Source organism: Pelophylax lessonae, assembly GCF_965119305.1.
Source record: "Pelophylax lessonae genome assembly, chromosome: 5".
NCBI classification, from domain to species: Eukaryota; Metazoa; Chordata; class Amphibia; order Anura; family Ranidae; genus Pelophylax; species Pelophylax lessonae.
The window spans coordinates 551,447,623-551,468,447 of NC_138772.1; the positions used below are offsets into that span (position 1 = coordinate 551,447,623).

Consider the following 20,825-nt stretch of genomic DNA (forward strand, 5'->3'; position numbering starts at 1 on the left):
TCCTAGGTAGGTGCTAGGTTGGTAAAAGCTTAGCAGTTCCATCTGCTTATCAGGGGAGCATGATTGTTAGTTCTGCCTGTTGCATGTGTCCAGGGTGGGATTCATCTGGCCTGAAGGAGTGTCCCCACTTTATCCAATGGGAGAGCCTGTTGGACAGTGGAGGAAACCCAGCCAGTGACACACAGGCTTTTGTGGCTGTCCCAGTGGGAGGGCACAACGGTGGTGCATCCTGGGATAGATCATAAAAGCCGAGGGCACATGTGACAGGGTGTCTTTGGGCGGGAAGCCAGGTCCCAGGAGGAGGGTGACAGCTGTCTCTCCTCCTGTCAGCAAGGAAGGTGGTCATAGGCGGTCGGCCTAGTGGACCAAGTGTGTGATGCTGAGCCAGGAGGTCCAGGATGCTGACGAGTGGAGCTTAAGGCAGAGCAACCCAGGGAAAAACAGTTTCTGTGAGTACCGGAAAGCTTGCCAGGGGTCTGCCCAGGAAGGGGATCACTCCAATGGAGAGTCAGTGGACAAGGGCTAGCATGCACTGGAAATGAGAAAGGGGGTGCCAAGTGAGAAGGTGGTCACAGGCGGTCGGCCTAGTGGACCAAGTGTGTGATGCTGAGCCAGGAGGTCCAGGATACTGACGAGTGGAGCTGAAGGCAGAGCAACTCAGGAAACAACAGTGTTCGTGCGTACCGGGAAGCTTGCAAGGGGTCTGCCCAGGAAGGGGACCACTCCAGTGGAGAGTCAGCGGACAAGGGCTAGCATGCATTGGAAATGAGAAAGGGGGTGCCAAGTTAGAAGGTGGTCACTGGCGGTCGGCCTAGTGGACCAAGTGTGTGATGCTGAGCCAGGAGGTCCAGGATACTGACGAGTGGAGCTGAAGGCAGAGCAACTCAGGGAAAAACAGTGTCCGTGCGTCCTAGGAAGCTTGCCAGGGGTTCTGCCCAGGAAAGGGACCACTCCAGTTGAGAGTCAGTGGACAAGGGCTAGTATGCACTGGAAGTGAAAAAGGGGGTGCCAAGTGAGAAGGTGGTCACAGGTGGTCGGCCTAGTGGACCAAGTGTGTGATGCTGAGCCAGGAGGTCCAGGATACTGACGAGTGGAGCTGGAGGCAGAGCAACTCAGGAAACAACAGTGTCTGTGAGTACCGGGAAGCTTGCCAGGGGTCTGCCCAGGAAGGGGACCACTCCAATGGAGAGTCAGTGGACAAGGGCTAGCATGCACTGTAAGTGAGAAAGGGGGTGCCAGGTTAGGACCCTGAAGAGGAATTCATTCAGGAACATATCTTTTACTTCACTACAGTGGCAAGGTGAAGCAGCGGCCTTGCCGCACACACTACAGTCAGTTGTCCTCAGAAATTGTGCATAGTTGGAGTATCCCACTCATCCCTTTTCCTATCCAAGTTCTGAAATAAAAAAAGCCAAATCCGCTGGACTGTTCATTGTCTGAGCCAAGTCTTAAAGTGATACGTTTTACGGACCGTTGCTATGGGTAACCCAGGGGGATCCACACTCAGCAGTTCCCTAGGGGGCAGTGCTACAGAAAGAAGACAAAGAGGAAAAGAAATATGGTCTTCCATCATCTTGCCTCTTCTAGCATGTCTTCCCGTCTGGAGGCCATTCTGTGGATTTTATATACAATGTTTCATTATGAGACATTAAGAGGAGATGTATAAAAAAATAAATTTTAGTTACGATATCAAACTTTCCCCTCTACAAGGTACCACTCTCCCCCGTCCTGTGCTTTATTTCATGACAATGCAATGCCCACCTGCTCGAAAATAGCCCAGAGAATGTGTTCTCCTTATATAGCTGTCCCTCTATTGTTCGGGGAAGAGGGAGGGATGCTGTGGAAGGCATTTAAGGGCTGAGACCATAAAGGTCACTCTGTCCAGATCACACCGTGCTGCCATCCCGTCCTTTGTGACCTCGTTCTCTACCTGTCACCTTCTACGATGCCTCCTAAGAAGCCGGAACCAAAGAAAGAGGAGCCCAAGCCCGAGCCGACGCCTGTCCTGCCTGAACCCCCTAAGGAACCATCCTTTGACCCGTCCTCAATCACGGTAAGTTTACAGAGACTTAGAATGTGGTATAAAGCGCCCAATCAGGAATAGGGAACAGGCATTGGCCAAGATTTTGATTGGATATCATTCGCTTTGGTCTGCAGTGGCCATTGTGAAGACGTCCCTTTACCAACTCAGCCCCTAAATGTAGAGAAGATGAGAGTGATTGGGTTGGGGTCATCCCTGGCCTGGTTGGGGTATAATGCTGCTTGTTAACCACTTGCCCACTGGCCACTTTCACCCCCTTCCTGCCCAGGCTAAATTTCAGATTTCACACTTTGAATGACAATTGCGCGGTTATGCAACACTGCACCCGTATGACATTTTTATCATTTTTTTGAGACAGAGCTTTTGTTTTGGTGGTATTTAATTGTCACTGAGTTTTTTTATTTTTTGCTAAACAAATGAAAAAAGACTGAAAATTTTGAAAAAAACAAAAACATTTTTCTTAGTTTCTGTTATATAATTTTGCAAATAAGTAATTTTACTCCTTCACTGATGTGCGCTGATGAAGCCGCACTGATAAGCACTGATATGCAGCAATGATGGGCACTGACAAGCTGCACTAATAGGCTGCACTGGTGGGCACTGATAGGCGACACTAATGGGCACTGATTGGCAGCACTGATGGGCACTGATAGGCGGCACTGATGGCACTAATAGGCGGCACTGATAGGCAGCACTGATGGGCGACACTGATTGGCAGCACTGATGGGCACTGATAGGTGGAATGGGTGGCACTAATAGGCAGCACTAATGGGCACTGACAGGAGGCACTAATGGGCACTGATATGTTGCACTTATGGGCACTGATAGGTGGCACTGATGACACTAATAGGTGGCACTGATAGACAGCACTGATGGCCACTGATGGGCGACCCTAATGGCAGCACTAATGGGCACTGATAGGTGGCACTGATAGGCAGCACTGATGGGCACAGATAGGTAGCACTGATGGGCACTGATTGGTGGCACTGATAGGCAGAACTAATGGGCACTGATAGGTGGCACTGATGGGCACTGATTGGCATCACTGATAGGCACTGATAGGCGGCACTTATGGCACTAATAGGTGGCACTGATAGGCAGCACTGATGGGCGACACTGATTGGCATAACTGATGGGCACTGACAGACGGCACTGATGGGCACTGATATGTGGCACTAATGGGCACTGATAGGTGCCACTGATGCCTCTAATAGGCGGCACTGATAGACGGCACTGATGGCCACTGATGGGCGACCCTAATGGCAACACTGATGGGCACTAATAGGCGACACTGATGGCACTGATAGGCAGCACTGATGGGCACATATAGGCAGCACTGATGGGCACTGATAGGTGGCACTGGTGGGCTCTGATAGGTTGAACTGAAGGGCACTGATAGGTGACATTAATGGGCACTGATTGGCAGCACTGATGGTCACTGTTGGAGCTGCACTGATCACCAAGATCCTAATGATCAGTGCCCTGATTATCAGTGTAGGTGTCCCCATGTGGATTTGCTGGTTATCGTGAGGAGAGGGTGGCCGATAACCAGTAAATCCTGTTTACACTGTGATCAGCTGTGATTGGACACAGAGCGGGGACAAGGGGTGGGCAGGAGGGACTGCTACCCTGGGCGCTGTTGTTTATTGCATGGATGGGAGCAACTTGATCCTAACTAACCCTAAGGGAAGAGGGGGGCGCAGTTTGGCATCTTTATCCTGGGCGCTGGATGACTTTGTCCCGGCACTGATTGGACACAGCTACAGTAACGTGTATGTCGAGGCTATGGGCTTATCAAAAGCTATACACTGTGAGGGTCTCCTTGGTTGGATATCAGTGGAATAAATTAGGGTTGCATTGATACCCCTTTTTATCGGCATGTACAAATACTGATACCTTCGGTCAAATACTCACCGATACCGAGTACCGATACTTTGCGGTGTGCCGCACAGCACGCTCCAAGCACAGAGATCGGGGTCTCACCATGATCCCCGGGCCCCGTACTAACGATCGGGACCCAGAACTCCCAGGTTCAGGTCACCTGATCAGGGCCGCTGATAGGGGGAATCAGTGCAGCCGGGCAGAGGGGCAATTACAGAAGGAAGCCCTGTGCGGCTCCCTGCAGCAGCTGAAAGCCAGTTTCTCCCCCTCCTGTGAGCTTTCAGCTGCTGCAGGGAGAGACACAGACACAGGCCATCGTTCCTGTAATTACTTCTCCGACACCGATCCCCATCCCTGTTCTGCCTGCTTCTGATCTCCCCTCCCCATGTGCACTTCTATCACTGTGCAGCCCCTCGTGTGCCCCCCCTATTACTGTGCCGACCCCCGTGTGCCCCCCTTTTACTGGGCTGCCCCCCTCGTGTGCCCCCTTTACTGTACCGTGCCCCTGTGTTCCCCCTTTCACTGTGCAGCCCCCCATCATGTGCCCCCCTTTCACTGTACTGCCCCCCCCTCGTGTGCCCCCCTTTCACTGTACCACCCTCCTCGTGTGCCCCCCTTTCACTGTTCAGCCCCTCGTGTGCCCCCCTATTACTGTGCTGCCCCCCGTGTGCCCCCCTCTTCCTGTGCTGTCCCCCCTCGTGTGCCCGTCTTCACTGTACCGCCCCCCCTGTGTGCTCCCCTTTCAGTGTGCAGCCCCCCCTGTGTGCCCCCCATTTCACTGTACCGCCCCCCTGTGTGCCCCCCTTTAACTGTGCCACCCCTCTTTGTGTGCCCCCCTTTCACTGTGCCACCCCCCCCCACACACACACACACACACAGCGCTGCAGGCTGCCCTGTGCTGTAGAAAAAAAGATAATTAAACGTTGTAATAAATCATTTTAAAATACTGCAAACTAAAATTGTAAAAAATGTTAACGTTTTAAAAAAAAAATTGAATCTTGGAATATTCGAGAGGGGGGCCCTACCAGGTCAGCTGTATGGGGCCACGTGATTTCTAACAGCAGCCCTGCACCCGATTGCTGTGATAGCCTCTGATTGGCTATCACAGTGATCAGTCCCTGGGAAGCCCGCCCCTGTGTTCTCTTTCTCTGTGAATAGAGCAATTAGATACATCGTATCTCTCCTTGCAGAGGAAAAAAAAAAAAGTGTGTGTAAAAAAAAAAAAACATGAACGACATAAAAATAATAAAATAAAAAATATATAAAAAAAAGGTTAGTGTTTGGGTCAAGGCCAAGGTCAAAATTCAAGGTCATGGTAATTTTTTTTTTTTTTTTTTGGGGGGGGGGGTTATTTATTTATTTATTTTTTAATTAGTATCCGTGTCATTTAGTGTGAGTGTGTTTTAACCCCTGTTCACATCGGCGCAATTTGACATGCGACTTGAGTGATCAGTCCCTGTGAAGCCCACCCCTGTGTTCTCTTTCTCTGTGTATAGAGCAATGAGATACATTGTATCTCTCTCTCTCTCCTTGCAGAGGGGGAAAAAAAAGTGAGTGTAAAAAAAAAAAAAAAGATAAATTACATAAAAATAATAAAAAAAATAAATAACATTTTTTTTTTAAAAAATACCTAGACCAAGGTTTGATCTAGGTCAGTGCCAGGGTTAGTGTTTGGGTCAAGGCCAAGGTCAAAAGTCAAGGTCAAGGTCAGGGTCATTTTTTGGGGGGTTTATTTATTTATTTTTTTAATTAGTATCCGTGTCGTTTAGCGTGAGTGTGTTTTAACCCCTGTTCACATCGGCGCAATTTGACATGCAATTTGACCCGTCAAATCGCATGTCAAATCACAGCCTTTTGCTGGCAATGGGAGGTTCCGAATCGGTGCGACGCCGACTTTGCGATTTCCAACAGTAGTTCCTGCACTACTTTTGGTGACTTCGGTGAAGCTGCACAGATGTCTTTGAAGTCGCCCCAGGAAATGCGGCTTTGAAATCTGAACTCGCACGATTTCAAAGCCGCAGTTCAGTGTGAACCAGGGCTTAGGTAGGATAAAACAAAAAAGCAAAATTCGCACTATTGTTTTTTGGCCTGCACTACGGGTACAAACAACTAACATACACATACGTGGTATCGCTGAGATCGTCAGGAGTGGGAGAATTTATTTTGGGTTGTTCCTTGGTGGAAGGTTATGGTAGTAACAAGAAATATACAACTACATTTAACCACTTCTGGACCGGAAGGATTTGCCCCCTTAATGACCAGGCCTTTTTTTTGCGATTTGGCACTGCGTTACTTTAACTGACAATTGCGCGGTCGTGCAATGCTGTACCCAAATAAAATTGATGTCCTTTTATTCCCACAAATAGAGCTTTCTTTTGGTGGTATTTGATCACCTGTGTGATTTTTATTTTTTGCGCTATAAACAAAAAAATAGCATAAATTCAGATTAAAAAAAACAATATTTTTCACATTCTGCTATTTAACATCCCCCCCCCAAAAAAAATGAAATTCAAAATCAATTTTTTTTTAACATTTTAGGCCAATTTGTTTTCTGCTACATATTTTTGGTAAAAAAAAATAGCAATAAGCGTATTTTGATTGGTTTGCGCAAAAGTTATCGCGTCTACAAACTAGGGGAAAGATTTATGTAATTTTTATTGTTTATTTTTTTACTAGTAATGGCGGCGATCTGCGATTTTTAGTGGGACTGCGACATTGCGGCGGACAGATCGGACCCCTGACTGACATTTTTGACACTTTTGGGGTTACCAGTGACATTACTACAGTAATCAGTGCTATACATATGCACTGTTACTGTACTAATGACACTGGCAGGGAAGGGGTTAACGCTGTGGGTGATTAAGGGTTAAATGTGAGCCTGGGGGAGTGATTCTAACTGTATGGGGGCGGGGCTTGTGAAATGATCATAGAGACATGTGATCCTATATAGAAGGATCACAGGCGCTCTGTGATCATTCCAGGGAGAAGAACGGTCTGCTGTGTTTACAACATCCGACCGTTCTTCTCTCTCAGCGGGGAACGATCGCGGGTGTCAGGCGGCAATCAGAGCCACCAGCCCCGTGCATCAGCTTCCCCGCTAACGAGTGGGGGCGGCAACGCGCGCTCGCCCCCTAGCTACAGACGCGCGACTGACGTATACCTACGGCGGTTCGCGCAGGAGGGCCAGCCTGCCGCAGTATTTCTGTGGCGGGCGGTCCGGAAGTGGTTAAAAAAAAATGTTTTTTTGGGGTTTTTTTTTTTTTTAACTATCTTTTTTTTTACTATTTCGGGCCAGTTTTCCTTAGATAATAAAAAAAAATAAAAAAATCAGAAGATAACCATTACCATTTACCATCAAATGAAAGGCCCAAGTAGTTGTGATATGTACGGATTTACTAACACACCTCAAAGTTGCAAAATTGTGCTTAGGCATTAACATTTGTTTTACCCTTAGGGGTTAAAGACCTTGTTTGCTATGCATGGTTTGTAATCCTATATATATATATATATATATATATATATATATATATATATATATATATATATATACATACATACATACAATGTTACATTTCCTACATTTCCACATCTGCTTCCCATTCCCCATTACTGCATAGTGATTGGGCTTTGCTGTTCCTCTGTCTCACTGCAAGTCTACCAGCCATTGAAAGCAATCACTCCTCCTTTGGGGCCAAGATATAGGGGTTGATAGGGGTTGAGTAAAGGAGCAGAGGATGTTCGGTTACTTTAGTAAATAAAGTGACGCTTTAAAGGGTAACTCCACTTTCATGGGGGGGAAAAAATTGCAAACAAAGAAAAAAACAATATAGCGTATACAATTACAACACAAATCATATTGTAATTGAATGTTATTAAAAATTCCCTTTCCTTTTCAATCTGAAGCTGTTGTCATTTTCTGAAAACGCAATGCAATATGGCCGCCTGGAGCTGTTCTGTACACAGAATGTATACTGACCACGCCCCCAGAAACATCATTTCCTCCTTGTGTGATTGGCTCACCAATTTTCCCAGAAGTCTGCACTAAGATACAAGTCAGATTTCTGGCATCCCCTGCAACACAAATGTCATTTTTGGTGAGATCCTCCCAATAGGAACACGTCTAAAGGGACGCAGGCCCAGCAGATTTCCTCATTAGAGCCCTGCAGCTGCCACAGCTGATAGATAATGATGAAACCACTCCCATTAGACCCACTCAGCACAGAGGAACAAACAATGATTTCTTCAGAATAACAAAAGGAAGGAATCTGCAACAAAGTTTGTTACAATCCCTGCAATGTACAGAGATCACCCGGAGAGGAATGTTTTTATCTCAACAAAAGTGGAGTTACGCTTTAATTTGAATATCCAATCATATGCAAAGGAATTAAAAAAAAAAAATAAAAAACAGGATTGCTTGAACACAACTAGATGATTAACCACTTCCAGCCAGCCCGCCGCAGTTATACGCCGTTATATTTTTTTTAAAGGGAGGGCGGTCCACTTTCTCATAAAAGTGGTCCCAGTGGTGGATTTGCCGCGGAATGACTTTTATGGGCGGCAGGAGAGTACCAATAATTGGCACCATTCCATGAGCATGCGAAATTTTGAAGCATGACATTTTGGGTATCTATTTACTATTTAAAGAAAAATGTGAATGCTTGGAAAATCAGTATGAGAAAGTTCTCCTTTTTTTTATTTTTCAAAAGCAGATTTCACCAATTTTTTTTTTTCATCCTTTTTTAAATTTTTTTTTTGTTTTCCAGAAAAAACGAATAACAGTATTGTTTTTTGCACTGGCTGTTTTTAGCGTCAGACATTTTTTTCTGCAGACAGTAAACTCCCCAGCATGTTATCCTATGTCTCCATGCACACACAGGCTGTTATCAGCAGTTATTGGCAGGGGGGTTTACTGGCTGGAAAAAAATCCCACCACTTGTGCGTTTTAAGAGGCGTTTTTCAGCTGAAAAAACGCACTAACTCTGATGCAAGCTTAAAAGCGCTGAAAAATGCCAAAAAACACCGGAAAACGCAGCTATTCTGCGTTTATCAACATTTTTAAGCCATAAGATTTTAGTATAGTTTTGCTTAAAAAAAAGCGAAGAAACGCTACAGCTGAAAAATATGGAAGAGCCCTGGGGGCCATCATAACATTTTTTTTTCAAATATTTTTGAGCTTGAAATTTCTTTTTTTTTTTACAGAATTTCTGAGTTTGAAAGTCAGAATTCTAGGTTTGAAAGTCAGAATTCTGAGATTACAAGTTTGGACCATGCTAAAATTTAATAAACACATTTCTGAATTTCAAAGTCAGAATTCTGAGTTTCAAAGTCAGAATTCTGCAAAAAAAAAAAAAAAAGAATTTCAAGCTCAGAAACCTTTGAAAAAAAAAATGTTATGATGGCCCCAGGGCTCTTCCATAGAAAAAAGCTAAAAACGCTGAAAAATGCTACTGCAGAAAAAAAAAAATTCAGTCCTTTCCCCTCCTAGGCAGGAAGTTGAGTGAGGACTAGCTGGCCCCCACTCCACTTTATGGCCTTGGAGGACCGGAGCGGCGTATGACTAGTGATGTCGCGAACATAAAATTCGCTGTTCGCGAACGCGAACATCGGCGAATGTTCGCGAACCGGCGAACATTGCGAACCGCCATAGACTTTAATAGGCAGGCGAATTTTAAAACCCACAGGGACTCTTTCTGGCCACAATAGTAATTGAAAAGTTGTTTCAAGGGGACTAACACCTGGACTGTGGCATGCCGGAGAGGGATCACACAAAAAAAAGTTCTTAAAAATTGTAATTTTTTGATAGAGAGCCAATTATTGGAAAAATTAAAAAAATAAATAAAAATAAAAAATTTCTTTGGATTTAGCATCTGGGGGGTCTAAAAAGTGTACCAGTGAAGTTTCAGCTCTGTAGCATGTCCAGAACCAGAAAAAAATTACGAATTAGGGTTAGGGCTAGGGTTAGGGTTAGGGTTAGGTTTAGGGTTAGGGTTATTTTTATGGCTAGGCTTAGAGGGTTAGGGTTAAGGTTAGAGGGTTAGGGTTTTGGTTAGTGTTAGGGGCTAGGGTTAGGGTTATGGTGAGATACTTAGGGTTAGAGTTAGTAGCCCTAACCCTACCCCTCTAACTCTAACCCTCTAACCCTAAGCACTAAAATAACCCTAACCTTAGCCCTGACCCTAACCCTAGCCCTAACCCTAACCCTAACCCTAGCCCTAACCCTGATTCTATTTTTTTTTCTGGTTCTGGACATGCTACAGAGCTGAAACTTCACAGGTACACTTTTTAGACCCCCCAGACAATAAATCCAAAGAAATTTTTTTTTTTAAGTTTTTTTTTTTTTTTTTTAAGATCAAAAATGACAATTTTTAAGAACTTTTTTTGTGTGATTTAGTGTCTAGGGGGGTCTAAAAAGTGTACTTGTGAAGTTTCAGCTCTGTAGCGTGTCCAGAACCAGAAAAAAAGATAATTTTTCAGTAGAGCAGGGATGGTGGGAACCCCTTTTTTTTCCTGGTTCTGGACATGCTACATATATATATATATATATATATATATATATATATATATATATATATAAAAAATACTCAAATACCAGCCCTCAAAGGGGCTTTTGGGGACAATATATATATATATATATATATATATATATATATCCAAAAAAAAACTCAAATACCAGCCATAGGAAGGGCTTTTTGGGGTGCTGTCCTTACAGCAGGAGTGTACCAAGAACACTGACTAACAAGACCGGGAACACTGACTAACTGTCCCTAGCTATAACAGCAGCAGCAGCACTTTCCCTGCTCTCAGTAACACAGAAATGATCTAAGATGGATGCTGCCCTTGCTTATTTATAGGAGGTGGGACGGTGTGGGAGGGAGGTATGCTGATTGGCCTGGAATGTGTCTGCTGACTGTGATGTTCAGGGTCAAAGTTTGCCTCAATGATGATGTATAGGAGGCGGACCGAACATCGCATATGTTCGCCTGCAGCGGCGAACGCGAACGTTCGAAGTTCGCCGGGAACCGTTCGCCGGCGAACCGTTCGGTACATCTCTACGTATGACGTGGCGGCTGGTGCTCCATGGGCCAGGGAAGCTCCAGCCCAGCCCAGCCCACACACCATACCCCCCTGTCGCCAGCTCACTCACCCTGGACTGCCATGTGGAGGGCAGGGAGTGGTGGCGGCGGCTTCCCCTGCGTCTCCTCCATCCTCCTCTGCCTTTTCCAATAGAATGGCTTCTCTTTTGGACTACACCATACCCCCCCTCCGGGACCACACCAGCTCCAGCCCACACACCATACCCCCCATCGCTGGTTCACTCACCCTGGTCTGACATGTGGAGGGCAGGCAGAGGCAGGGGTGGCTTCCCCCTCAGGTCTCAGGACCCACTTTCTAATTGGCCAGGAGGAGAATCCATGTGACAATAGTGAATATTCATTCGCTACTGTCACACAACTGAGTGGGCTCAGGGTGCAGTGCTCTGCATCCCGAGCCCACCCTTTTTTGAAGCCTATTAGAGCCTCGGGCTCTAATCACGTGCTTCAAAAAAAAAAAAAAAAAACACCCCATTGGAATCCATGCATCCAGGTGCCCTGCATGTAGATTAGGGGGCCGGATGCATGGATAGGGGGGGCGGCGCCCCTGCTCCCCCAATGGACTGGCCACCACTGCTCTTAGATCAGGGTTTCTCAACCAGGGTTCCATGGAACCCTAAGGTTCCTCCTCGGGTTGCTAGGGGTTCCTTGAGCAATGGGCAATTTCTGCCTCTAAGATAAGTTTCCAATGACACCATTATTCCTTTTAGCTATCAGCAGAGTTGTATAAAGTACTCGAAACCTATACTTGAGTAAAAGTACAAGTGCTTGATCAAAAAGTGACTTGAGTAGAAGTGGAAGTGCTCGATCAAAAAGTGACTTAAGTAGAAGTACTAAAGTATTCAAAATTTTTTTGTACTTAAGTATTGCAAGTAGTTTTTTTAAAAATTTTGCTACTCAAGTACTGAAAGTAAAAGTACAAGTACTGTGTTATGTAGTTATTAAAGAAAGAAGTCAAAAGTTTGAACATCATATTGTTTTTTATTATTTCAAATGCAGCTTTTATTTATACATTCAGTAGCATTTATTTTCGTATGCTCTGATAATACACAATGTTTTGAGCTTCATGAAACCTGCCATCTACTGTTCTGGCAGTGGTAATTTTTATAATTGTAACGAGTAACTATGCAGCACAAAAAAAAAATATCGGAGTAGAAGTATTGAAATCATTGAAAAAATGTAGTGAAGTAAAAGTGGAAGTAGGAGAAAAAAATTCTACTCTAGGAAAGTACAGATACCGCCTTTCCGTACTTAAGTACAGTAGTGAAGTAGTTCTACTTAGTTACTATACATCTCTGCACTAATGTGTCATGACACGAGTTGTAGATTTTTAATTTTTAGCAGAGGTTCCTCGAGACCAGGAATGTATCTCAAGGGTTCCTCTCTGTTGAAAAGGTTGAGAAAGTCTGTCTTAGATGTTCTACTGGAAGACAAACCATCCTACTGGTCACAGGAGAAGTTTCCTTTGGGAATTTTGTTGATAATGAATGACAAACATTGTAGCAAAGAACATAACTACAGAACAGAGTGAAGCAGAATAAAAGAAGTCATTGTTTCCTTTCATCACATCTTTCCACCAACAAAATGATGTCTCTGTCAGTCCTGACACGTCTGTAAAGCTGGGAAATTGACAGCTGAATGATAGCAATAATTGGAGGTATAAAGCCAGCCGCCTGAAGCTATAACCTGCCTATTAGGAGGTGACTTTGTTTCCTTCCCTCTACGCCCGGCCTGTGTTGTAATATTTAATATACGCTTCCAGGCGACTCAGGTCTGCGGGATCATACGGGGAGCCAAGATTAAAGTCTTCCACCAGAAGAAGGCGCCTGGATGGAAGTGTTGGTGATGGAACCCTGTGTAGCTCTCTGGAGATGCAATCATGAAGAAGGATCTATGGGACTTTTCCCGTCTACAAAGTGATGAAACTTTCTTCAATCGCCAACTTTATTCAGAGCGACAGTTATGGTGAACATGATGTGAAATAACTAAACTAAGACACATCTAGGGTAATAGCTAATACTAGGCTTTATTACTGCGTAAACTGGCACCAATACTAGGGACTATTACTGCGTAAACTGGCACTAATACTAGGCTTTAATATTGTGTAACCTGGCACCAATACTAGGCTTTATTACTGCGTAAACTAGCACCAATACTAGGGGTTAATACTACATAAACTGCCATCAATACTAGGCTTTATTACTGCATAAACTAGCACCAATACTAGGGGTTATTACTACATAAACTCCCATCAATACTAGGCTTTATTACTGCATAAACTGACATCAATACTAGGCTTTATTACTACATAAACTCCCATCAATACTAGGCTTTATTACTACGTAAACTGCCATCAATACTAGGCTTTATTACTACGTAAACTGCCATCAATACTAGGCTTTATTACTGCATAAACTGCCATCAATACTAGACTTTATTACTGCGTAAACTGCCATCAATACTAGGCTTTATTACTACGTAAACTGCCATCAATACTAGACTTTTTTACTGCGTAAACTGCCATCAATACTAGGCTTTATTACTACATAAACTGCCCTCAATACTAGACTTTATTACTGCGTAAACTAGCATCAATACTAGGCTTTATAACTGCATAAACTGGCATCAATACTAGGCTTTATTACTACATAAACTGCCATCAATACTAGGCTTTATTACTACATAAACTGCCATCAATACTAGACTTTATTACTACATAAACTGCCATCAAAACTAGGCTTTATTACTGCGTAAACTGGCACCAATACTAGGCTTTATTACTGCGTAAACTAGCACCAATACTAGGGGTTATTACTATATAAACTGCCATCAATACTAGGCTTTATTACTACGTAAACTGCCATCAATACTAGACTTTATTACTACGTAAACTGCCATCAATACTAGGCTTTATTACTGCATAAACTGCCATCAATACTAGGCTTTATTATTGCATAAACTGCCATCAATACTAAGCTTTATTACTGCGTAAACTGCCATCAATACTAGGCGTTATTACTACATAAACTGCCATCAATACTAGACTTTATTACTGCGTAAACTGGCATCAATACTAGGCTTTATTACTACGTAAACTGCCATCAATACTAGGCTTTATTACTGCGTAAACTGCCATCAATACTAGGCTTTATTACTGCGTAAACTGCCATCAATACTAGGCTTTATTACTGCGTAAACTGCCATCAATACTAGGCTTTATTACTGCGTAAACTGCCATCAATACTAGGCGTTATTACTACATAAACTGCCATCAATACTAGGCTTTATAACTACGTAAACTGCCATCAATACTAGGCTTTATTACTGCGTAAACTAGCATCAATACTAGGCTTTATAACTGCTTAAACTGCCATCAATACTAGGCTTTATTACTGCGTAAACTAGCATCAATACTAGGCTTTATTACTACATAAACTCCCATCAATACTAGGCTTTATTACTACATAAACTGCCATCAATACTAGGCTTTATTACTACATAAACTCCCATCAATACTAGGCTTTATTACTACGTAAACTGCCATCAATACTAGGCTTTATTACTACATAAACTGCCATCAATACTAGACTTTATTACTGCTGAACACTTGGCAAGGAGGAGGAGCCAAAGCACCGGTTGGGGACCCAAGAAGGGGAGGATTGAGCCTGCTCTGTGCAAAACAATTACAGAGAGCAGGTAAGTATGACATATTTGTATTTGTTTTTGTTTTTTTTTATCTTTAAAAAAGTGTTTTCCAGTTCTAAAACTTTCACCCAATTTCTAAATCGTTGCATTTGTAAATTTCAAAACCTAATATAAAGGAATAGCAGTGGTAAAATAAAAGCACTTGTGTGTTTAACTAATATTTTTTTGGTATAATTCTCCTTTAGAGGGGCGTAGCAAGGTGTGTGTCCTATGCCTACATACCTTTGCTAATACTGTAGATGTCCCTCACTCCCATCTCAAAAAGTTGGGAGGTATGCAGATACAACACACAGCACAGAGAATGAAGAGAGCTGCAAGCTATGATATCACAGTGCTTCCTGACCCCCCCCCCCCCCCAGCTAAGTGCAGAAGGAGAAGAGGTTGTTAACGCTATACACTTTCTGCTCATGTAGTGTAATCACTGCACGGGCAGAGAAAGGAATGTGAGGAATGTGTGCTCACATACTGTAGGACGGGGGCACACATGGCAGGAATCTATGGCAGTTTTCTATATGGAGAACTGCCGCATCCCCTCTGTTAATTAGGTGCAGACCAGTGCTAGTTTCTATTTCACTCTGAAAGAGAAACTGACACAGGTTCCCCCACAGCTCCCCCATTATGTTTTCTGGGCCCTGCTGTCCCACCAGTCCATTGGGAGAGAAAGAGAAGGGAGTGTATGTCTCTCTCCAAGTTCCAAAGAATCCAAAAGCAATGTGCATAACTTCACTTATGATTTAAGGTGTCATTTTCCCTGGCACCGTGGCAAAAAGCTAATGGAGCTTGATCTGCGCTCTACCTGAATGTAAAAGCACACGTCAGTAGGGCCTACTATGAAAACTTGACATTGCGTTACACATGTTACACATCGCTGCACATGCCGGAGGGAGAGCTAGAATGTTTAGGCCCATAATTTACAATTATATACAGTATTTTCTGAAAGCACACACCCTAGAGTAGTTATCCAGGCCTTTGCACACAGCTCCTCTCACTGATACAAGACACTATTCTGCCAACTGCCACCAACAATGGGGCACAATATCTCCCACTGCCACCAAAAATTGGGCACTATTCCCCCCAATGATGGGACAATGCTCCTCCCCAAATACCAAACGGGGCAATGTTTACTACCAGTGATGCCAGGAAAATGTCCACTCCCGCTGGCCATAGCCTGGCCCTCCTAAAGTCTGAAGGACAATAAACTGACCCTTTATTTTGAAAGTTTGCAGACCTCTGCCCTATAGAATAGAATAGTTTCAATATTTTTATGTAATGCGTAGTGATATGTAATGTATAGCACAATGGATGTTGTCTTCCCCAGCCAGTATGTAAAGTGACACCAGGGCACGGAAGTAATGTTTTCACATCACTTCCAGGTCAGTAACAGGAAGGGGAGATCAGCGAACAAACGCTTGCTGGTCTCCCTCCCCTATACTCGACAACACCTGCCATGCTGTTTCCAGGTCCACCGCGGGCATCTGAATCCCAGGAAACATTCACTGGTGTAACAGAACCACGACCCCCACTGTGTTTGTGGGCTTCCGTCAGAATACCGCTTCCTTTAGTCTTGAACATAGATATCAGATATTACAGTGCTCCCGTACGAAACTAGCAGAGAATAGCTTGTATAGAACTGGAACCTTTATTGAACAATCTCACACTGAATACTGAATATACATACACAGGATATATATATATATATATATACACATATACATATATACAGGATATATAGGTGTAGCATCCTACAGGTAGGTGCTAGGTATTGTGGGCATTGTCTGCCTAACAGCAGGGCTGTGATTTATTTAGTTAGGGTGTCAGGGCTTCCAGATGTGCCAGCTGAAGAGAGAAGTATGCCCACTGGCTCCTGTGAGAGGCTTCTCATAGGGAAGTGTGGGAAGCCCAATCAGGGGACACATCCAAGCTTGTAACTACCCCAGAAGGCAGATTATGCTGCAAAGGATTCTGGGAGCTGGTATAGGTTTGGGGGAAGTGCGTGGCACGGTGTCTTTGGTGGGAGCAGAGTCCCAGGAGGGAGAGTACGGCTGTCTCTCCTCCTGTATGAAGAAGCGGATGTCTTGGGGTGTCACCTGAGAATCCAGAGAGTGCTGAGCTGAGCTAAGGGGATCCAGTGTGCCGAGAGCCTGCGGAGCGTGAGAGGGGTCCAGTCCCAGGAAAGCCTACACAGGTCGTGAGTACTGCGGATTGCCCCTGGGGGTCTGCCAGAGTCAGAGGGGACCACTCCAGAAGAGGTTCTGGGATCCAGTGCCAGCTAGCTGAAAGGGGGTACCTAGGTTGAGGACCCTGAAGTTACAGAGGGGGGTACATAGTCAGAGTGTGTCAGTTAACAGTTGCAGCTTTACAGAAATCGACATTGTACTACCTCAAGCCAGTGCAAGATGGGAGGGGAGTATTCAGTGACTTTGCAGTGCAGCAGTGTCAGTAATTCTACAATTCACAGTCCTGGGTATTCTATACTTATTGTTGAGGATCCAGCACTTCTATCAAGCCACAGTGTTTTCTCAGTGTTAGTGAGCGTTGCCTGGCGTCGGCTGGCGTCAAGAAAGCGCTAACGGGCATTTTTCCAGGATTAAGTCCCAAGTGTAATTAGTTAAGCCTAAAGGAGTATCCCACTCATTCCCTTCACCCATCCCCCTTTTCTACAATAAAAACCACAAAACCAAGATGCCGGAGTCGTCAATGTCTCAGTTCTCACACCCAGGGTAGCAGCTCACATGGGCTGGAGAGGTAACCGGTAACAATGGCAGACCCACATCAGGCCACAGGCCTGGAAAACCTGCTACATACAGAATATATACATATATACAGGATGGACATCCCCCTCCTCATCAGGTTACCCCACCAGATCAAGTGCCTAATTACATTATCATATGCAGGTGAAATTGTATACAGAAATAGAATTAACCTGAACTAATTATCTAGCCATCTGGACAGAAACAATATGTGAGTTCAATAACATCTAACAATGGGACAGACAGGCTTAACCACTTGCCGACCGCTGCCCGACTACATATGGCGGCGGTCAGCCCCTAACAGGCAAAGTGACGTACCGGTACGCCACTAGCCTGTGAGCCAATAGGGGGCTCCCGCCTGCCGCCGGAAGCGCGCTCCCGCCCCCGCTCGTTCCCTAAGCAGCCTGCGTGTGTGACCGGCAGACCCGATGTCCGTCGGTCACTCGCGATCGTCGGCTACAGCGGGAGAAAGGCAGGCGGCTAATGTAAACAAAGCCGCCTGTCTTTCTCCCCTGTGTAACAGCAGAGATCATACGGTCCTGCTATGTAGGACCGTTGATCTCTGCTGTTACATGAAAAGCAACAGTGCATATGTATAGCACTTATTACTGTAGTAATGTCACTGGTACCCCCAAAAGTGTAAAAAATGTCAGTCAAGGGTCCGATCTGCCCGCCGCAATGTCGCAGTCCCGCAAAAAAAAAAAAAAATCGCAGATCGCCGCCATTACTCGTTAAAAAAAAAAAAAACAATAAAAATCACAAAAATCTTTCCCTTAGTAAGTAAACGCAATAACTTTTGCGCAAACCAATCAAAATACGCTTTTTGCTATTTTTTTTTACCAAACATATGTAGCAGAAAACAAATTGGCCTAAAATGTTAAAAAATTTTGATTTTTACATTTTTTTTGGGGGGGGGGGAATTTCATATAAAAAAATGTGAAAAATATTGTTATTTTTGCAAAATTGTCGCTATTTTTTTGTTTATAGCGCATGATCAAAAAATCGCACAGGTGATCAAATACCACCAAAAGAAAGCTCTGTTTGTGGGAAAAAAAGGATGTCACTTTCATTTGGGTACAGCGTCACACGACCGCGCAATTGTCCGTTAAAGTCACACAGTGCCGAATAGCAAAATAGGCCCTGGTCAGGAAGGGGGTAAAATCTTCCGGGGCTTAAGTGGTTAAAGGCATCATCCATACAGAAATCCATTCAGTCATGGTGATATATATGAATTATGCAAACAATAATAAAAATAATACTAATAGTAATCTTGATACATTGTAATCTGTCACTCACTCTCCATTATCTATAGGTTGTAGTTCCTCTCCTACACCAAGGCTGCACCTTTGAGCCCTTATTGCGGTCCTAACCCTGTACAACCATACCCCCCCCCCCCCCCCCCCACCGCTTGCGTCTTATTTTCTATAACGCGGGCTGAGCTGTGAATTTGGCCTGTTTTGTTTCTGCACTCTATATTCTTGCCGTATTACGGGATTGATTGTCACATCTATTAGTAATTCATTCTTCTTGGGCAAAGCTCCATGCGCTCCAGTTCGATTTTTCTGAGAAAAGAAATCTGTGGCCAGACTATCCTACATAAAATACAGAAATTTTCAGATCCAATTTTTTTTTCTTTTTTTAACGAACGCTGTAGATGGAGCTCAGCCTTCAGGATCCCGGTCTAAGTTTATAGAATGAAATATCCTTTCTGATAGAAATCAGGAGGCATAAAAAGAGAAGAGGGTTTCCCCAATCACTTCAATTTACTTCTCATCTGTAGCATGCGTCATCAGTATGCAGCATTATATCGAATAAATCTCATCATACATATCGAGGAATAGCATCTATCTATCTATCTATCTATCTATCTATCTATCTATCTATCTATCTATCTATCTATCTATCTATCTATCTATCTATCTATCTATCTATCTATCTATCTATCTATCTATCTATCTATCTATCTATCTATCTATCTATCTATCTATCTATCTATCTATCTATCTATCTATCTATCTATCGTATTTCTTTCTCCCACTCCTTGTCTCCATCTTTCTTCCTCGCTCTTCTCTCTCCATCCTGCTCTCTACCTTCTTTCTCCTGTCTCTCTCTATTGCTCACTTCTCCCCCTCTCCCATCTCCTCTACCTTCTCTCTGTTCTTCTTCTCTTGCCTTCTTTCCTTCCTTCCTTCCTTTCTTCCTTCCTTTCTTCTCTCTTCTCCTCCTTCCATCCCTTCTTTCCTTCTTTGTTTTCTTTTTCTGCTTTATTTCCCTTCCCTTTTCCACTCCCCCTTACATTTCCTCCTTCTCTCCTTCCCTCCCTTCCCCTCTCCTCTCCTCCCCTCTCTTCCTTTCCCTTCCACATTTTTCTTCCCTCCTCTTCTCTCCTCTCCTCCTTCATCCCTTCTTTCCCTCTTTATTTTCTTTTTCTCTCCTTGCTTTCCTTTCCTTCCCTTCTCCGCCCCTTCCTTTTCCTTCTCCTCCCCTTCCCTCCCTTCCCTCTCCTCTGTCCCCTTCTCCTCTCCTATCTATCCTCTCCTCCCTTCCCCCTTCTCTCCTCTCCTCTTCCCTTCCTTCCTCTCCATTCCCCCTCCTTTTCCTTCCCTTTTATACTCTTCTTTTCTTCACTTTCTTACACTCTCTCAGCCCTCCTCTCTTCCTTCTCCATCTCTTCCCTTCCCTCCCTCCTCTCCTCTCTTTCCCTTTTCCACTTCCTCCTTTTCATCTCCCCTTCCTCCATTTTCATTCCTGTTCTATTCCCTTCCCCTCTCCTCTCCCCTTCCTTCATCCCTGTTCCTCTTCTCTTCCCTTCCTCCCTCCCTGTTCCTCTTCTCTTCCCTTTCCTTCTCCTCTAATTCTCTCTTTTCCCTCTCCTCCCTTCCCCCTTCTCTCCTCTCCTCTCCCCTTCCCTTCCTTCCTCACCATTCCCCTTTCCTTCCCTTTCTTCTCCTCTCCTCTCCTCTCCTCTCTATCCTCTCCTCTCTATCCTCTCCTCTCTATCCTCTCCCCTTCCTTCCTTTCCATTCCTCTTCCCTTCTCTTTCTTCTCCTCTCCTCTCCTCCTCTCTCCTCTCTTCTCATGCCTTCCTTCCTCTCCTCTCCTCTCCTCTCCCCTTTCCTCTCCTCTCCTCTCCTCTCTATCCTTTCCTCCCTCCCTTCCCTTCTCCTCTCCCCTTCCTCCCTCCCCGTTCCTCTTCTCTTCCCTTCCCTTCCCTTCCCTTCTACTATAATTCTCTCTTTTCCCTCTCCTCCCTTCCCCCTTCTCTCCTCTCCTCTGCCCTTCCTTTCCTTCCCTTTCTTCTCCTCACCTCTCCTCTCTATCCTCTCCTCTCTATCCTCTCCTCTCTATCCTCTCCTC

The 20,825-nt window shown here is 44.5% G+C and overlaps 1 protein-coding gene across 1 annotated transcript in view; it reads left to right on the forward strand.

The window, feature by feature from the left end:
- The first annotated feature begins 1,924 nt into the window (after window positions 1-1,924).
- MYL3 (myosin light chain 3) overlaps window positions 1,925-20,825 on the forward strand; it is a 76,226-nt gene continuing 57,325 nt past the window's right edge. The window contains exon 1 of the mRNA XM_082257297.1: window positions 1,925-2,053. Coding sequence (XP_082113423.1) covers window positions 1,946-2,053 — 108 coding nt within the window. The 5' untranslated portion in view covers window positions 1,925-1,945. The remainder of the gene's footprint in view (window positions 2,054-20,825) is intronic.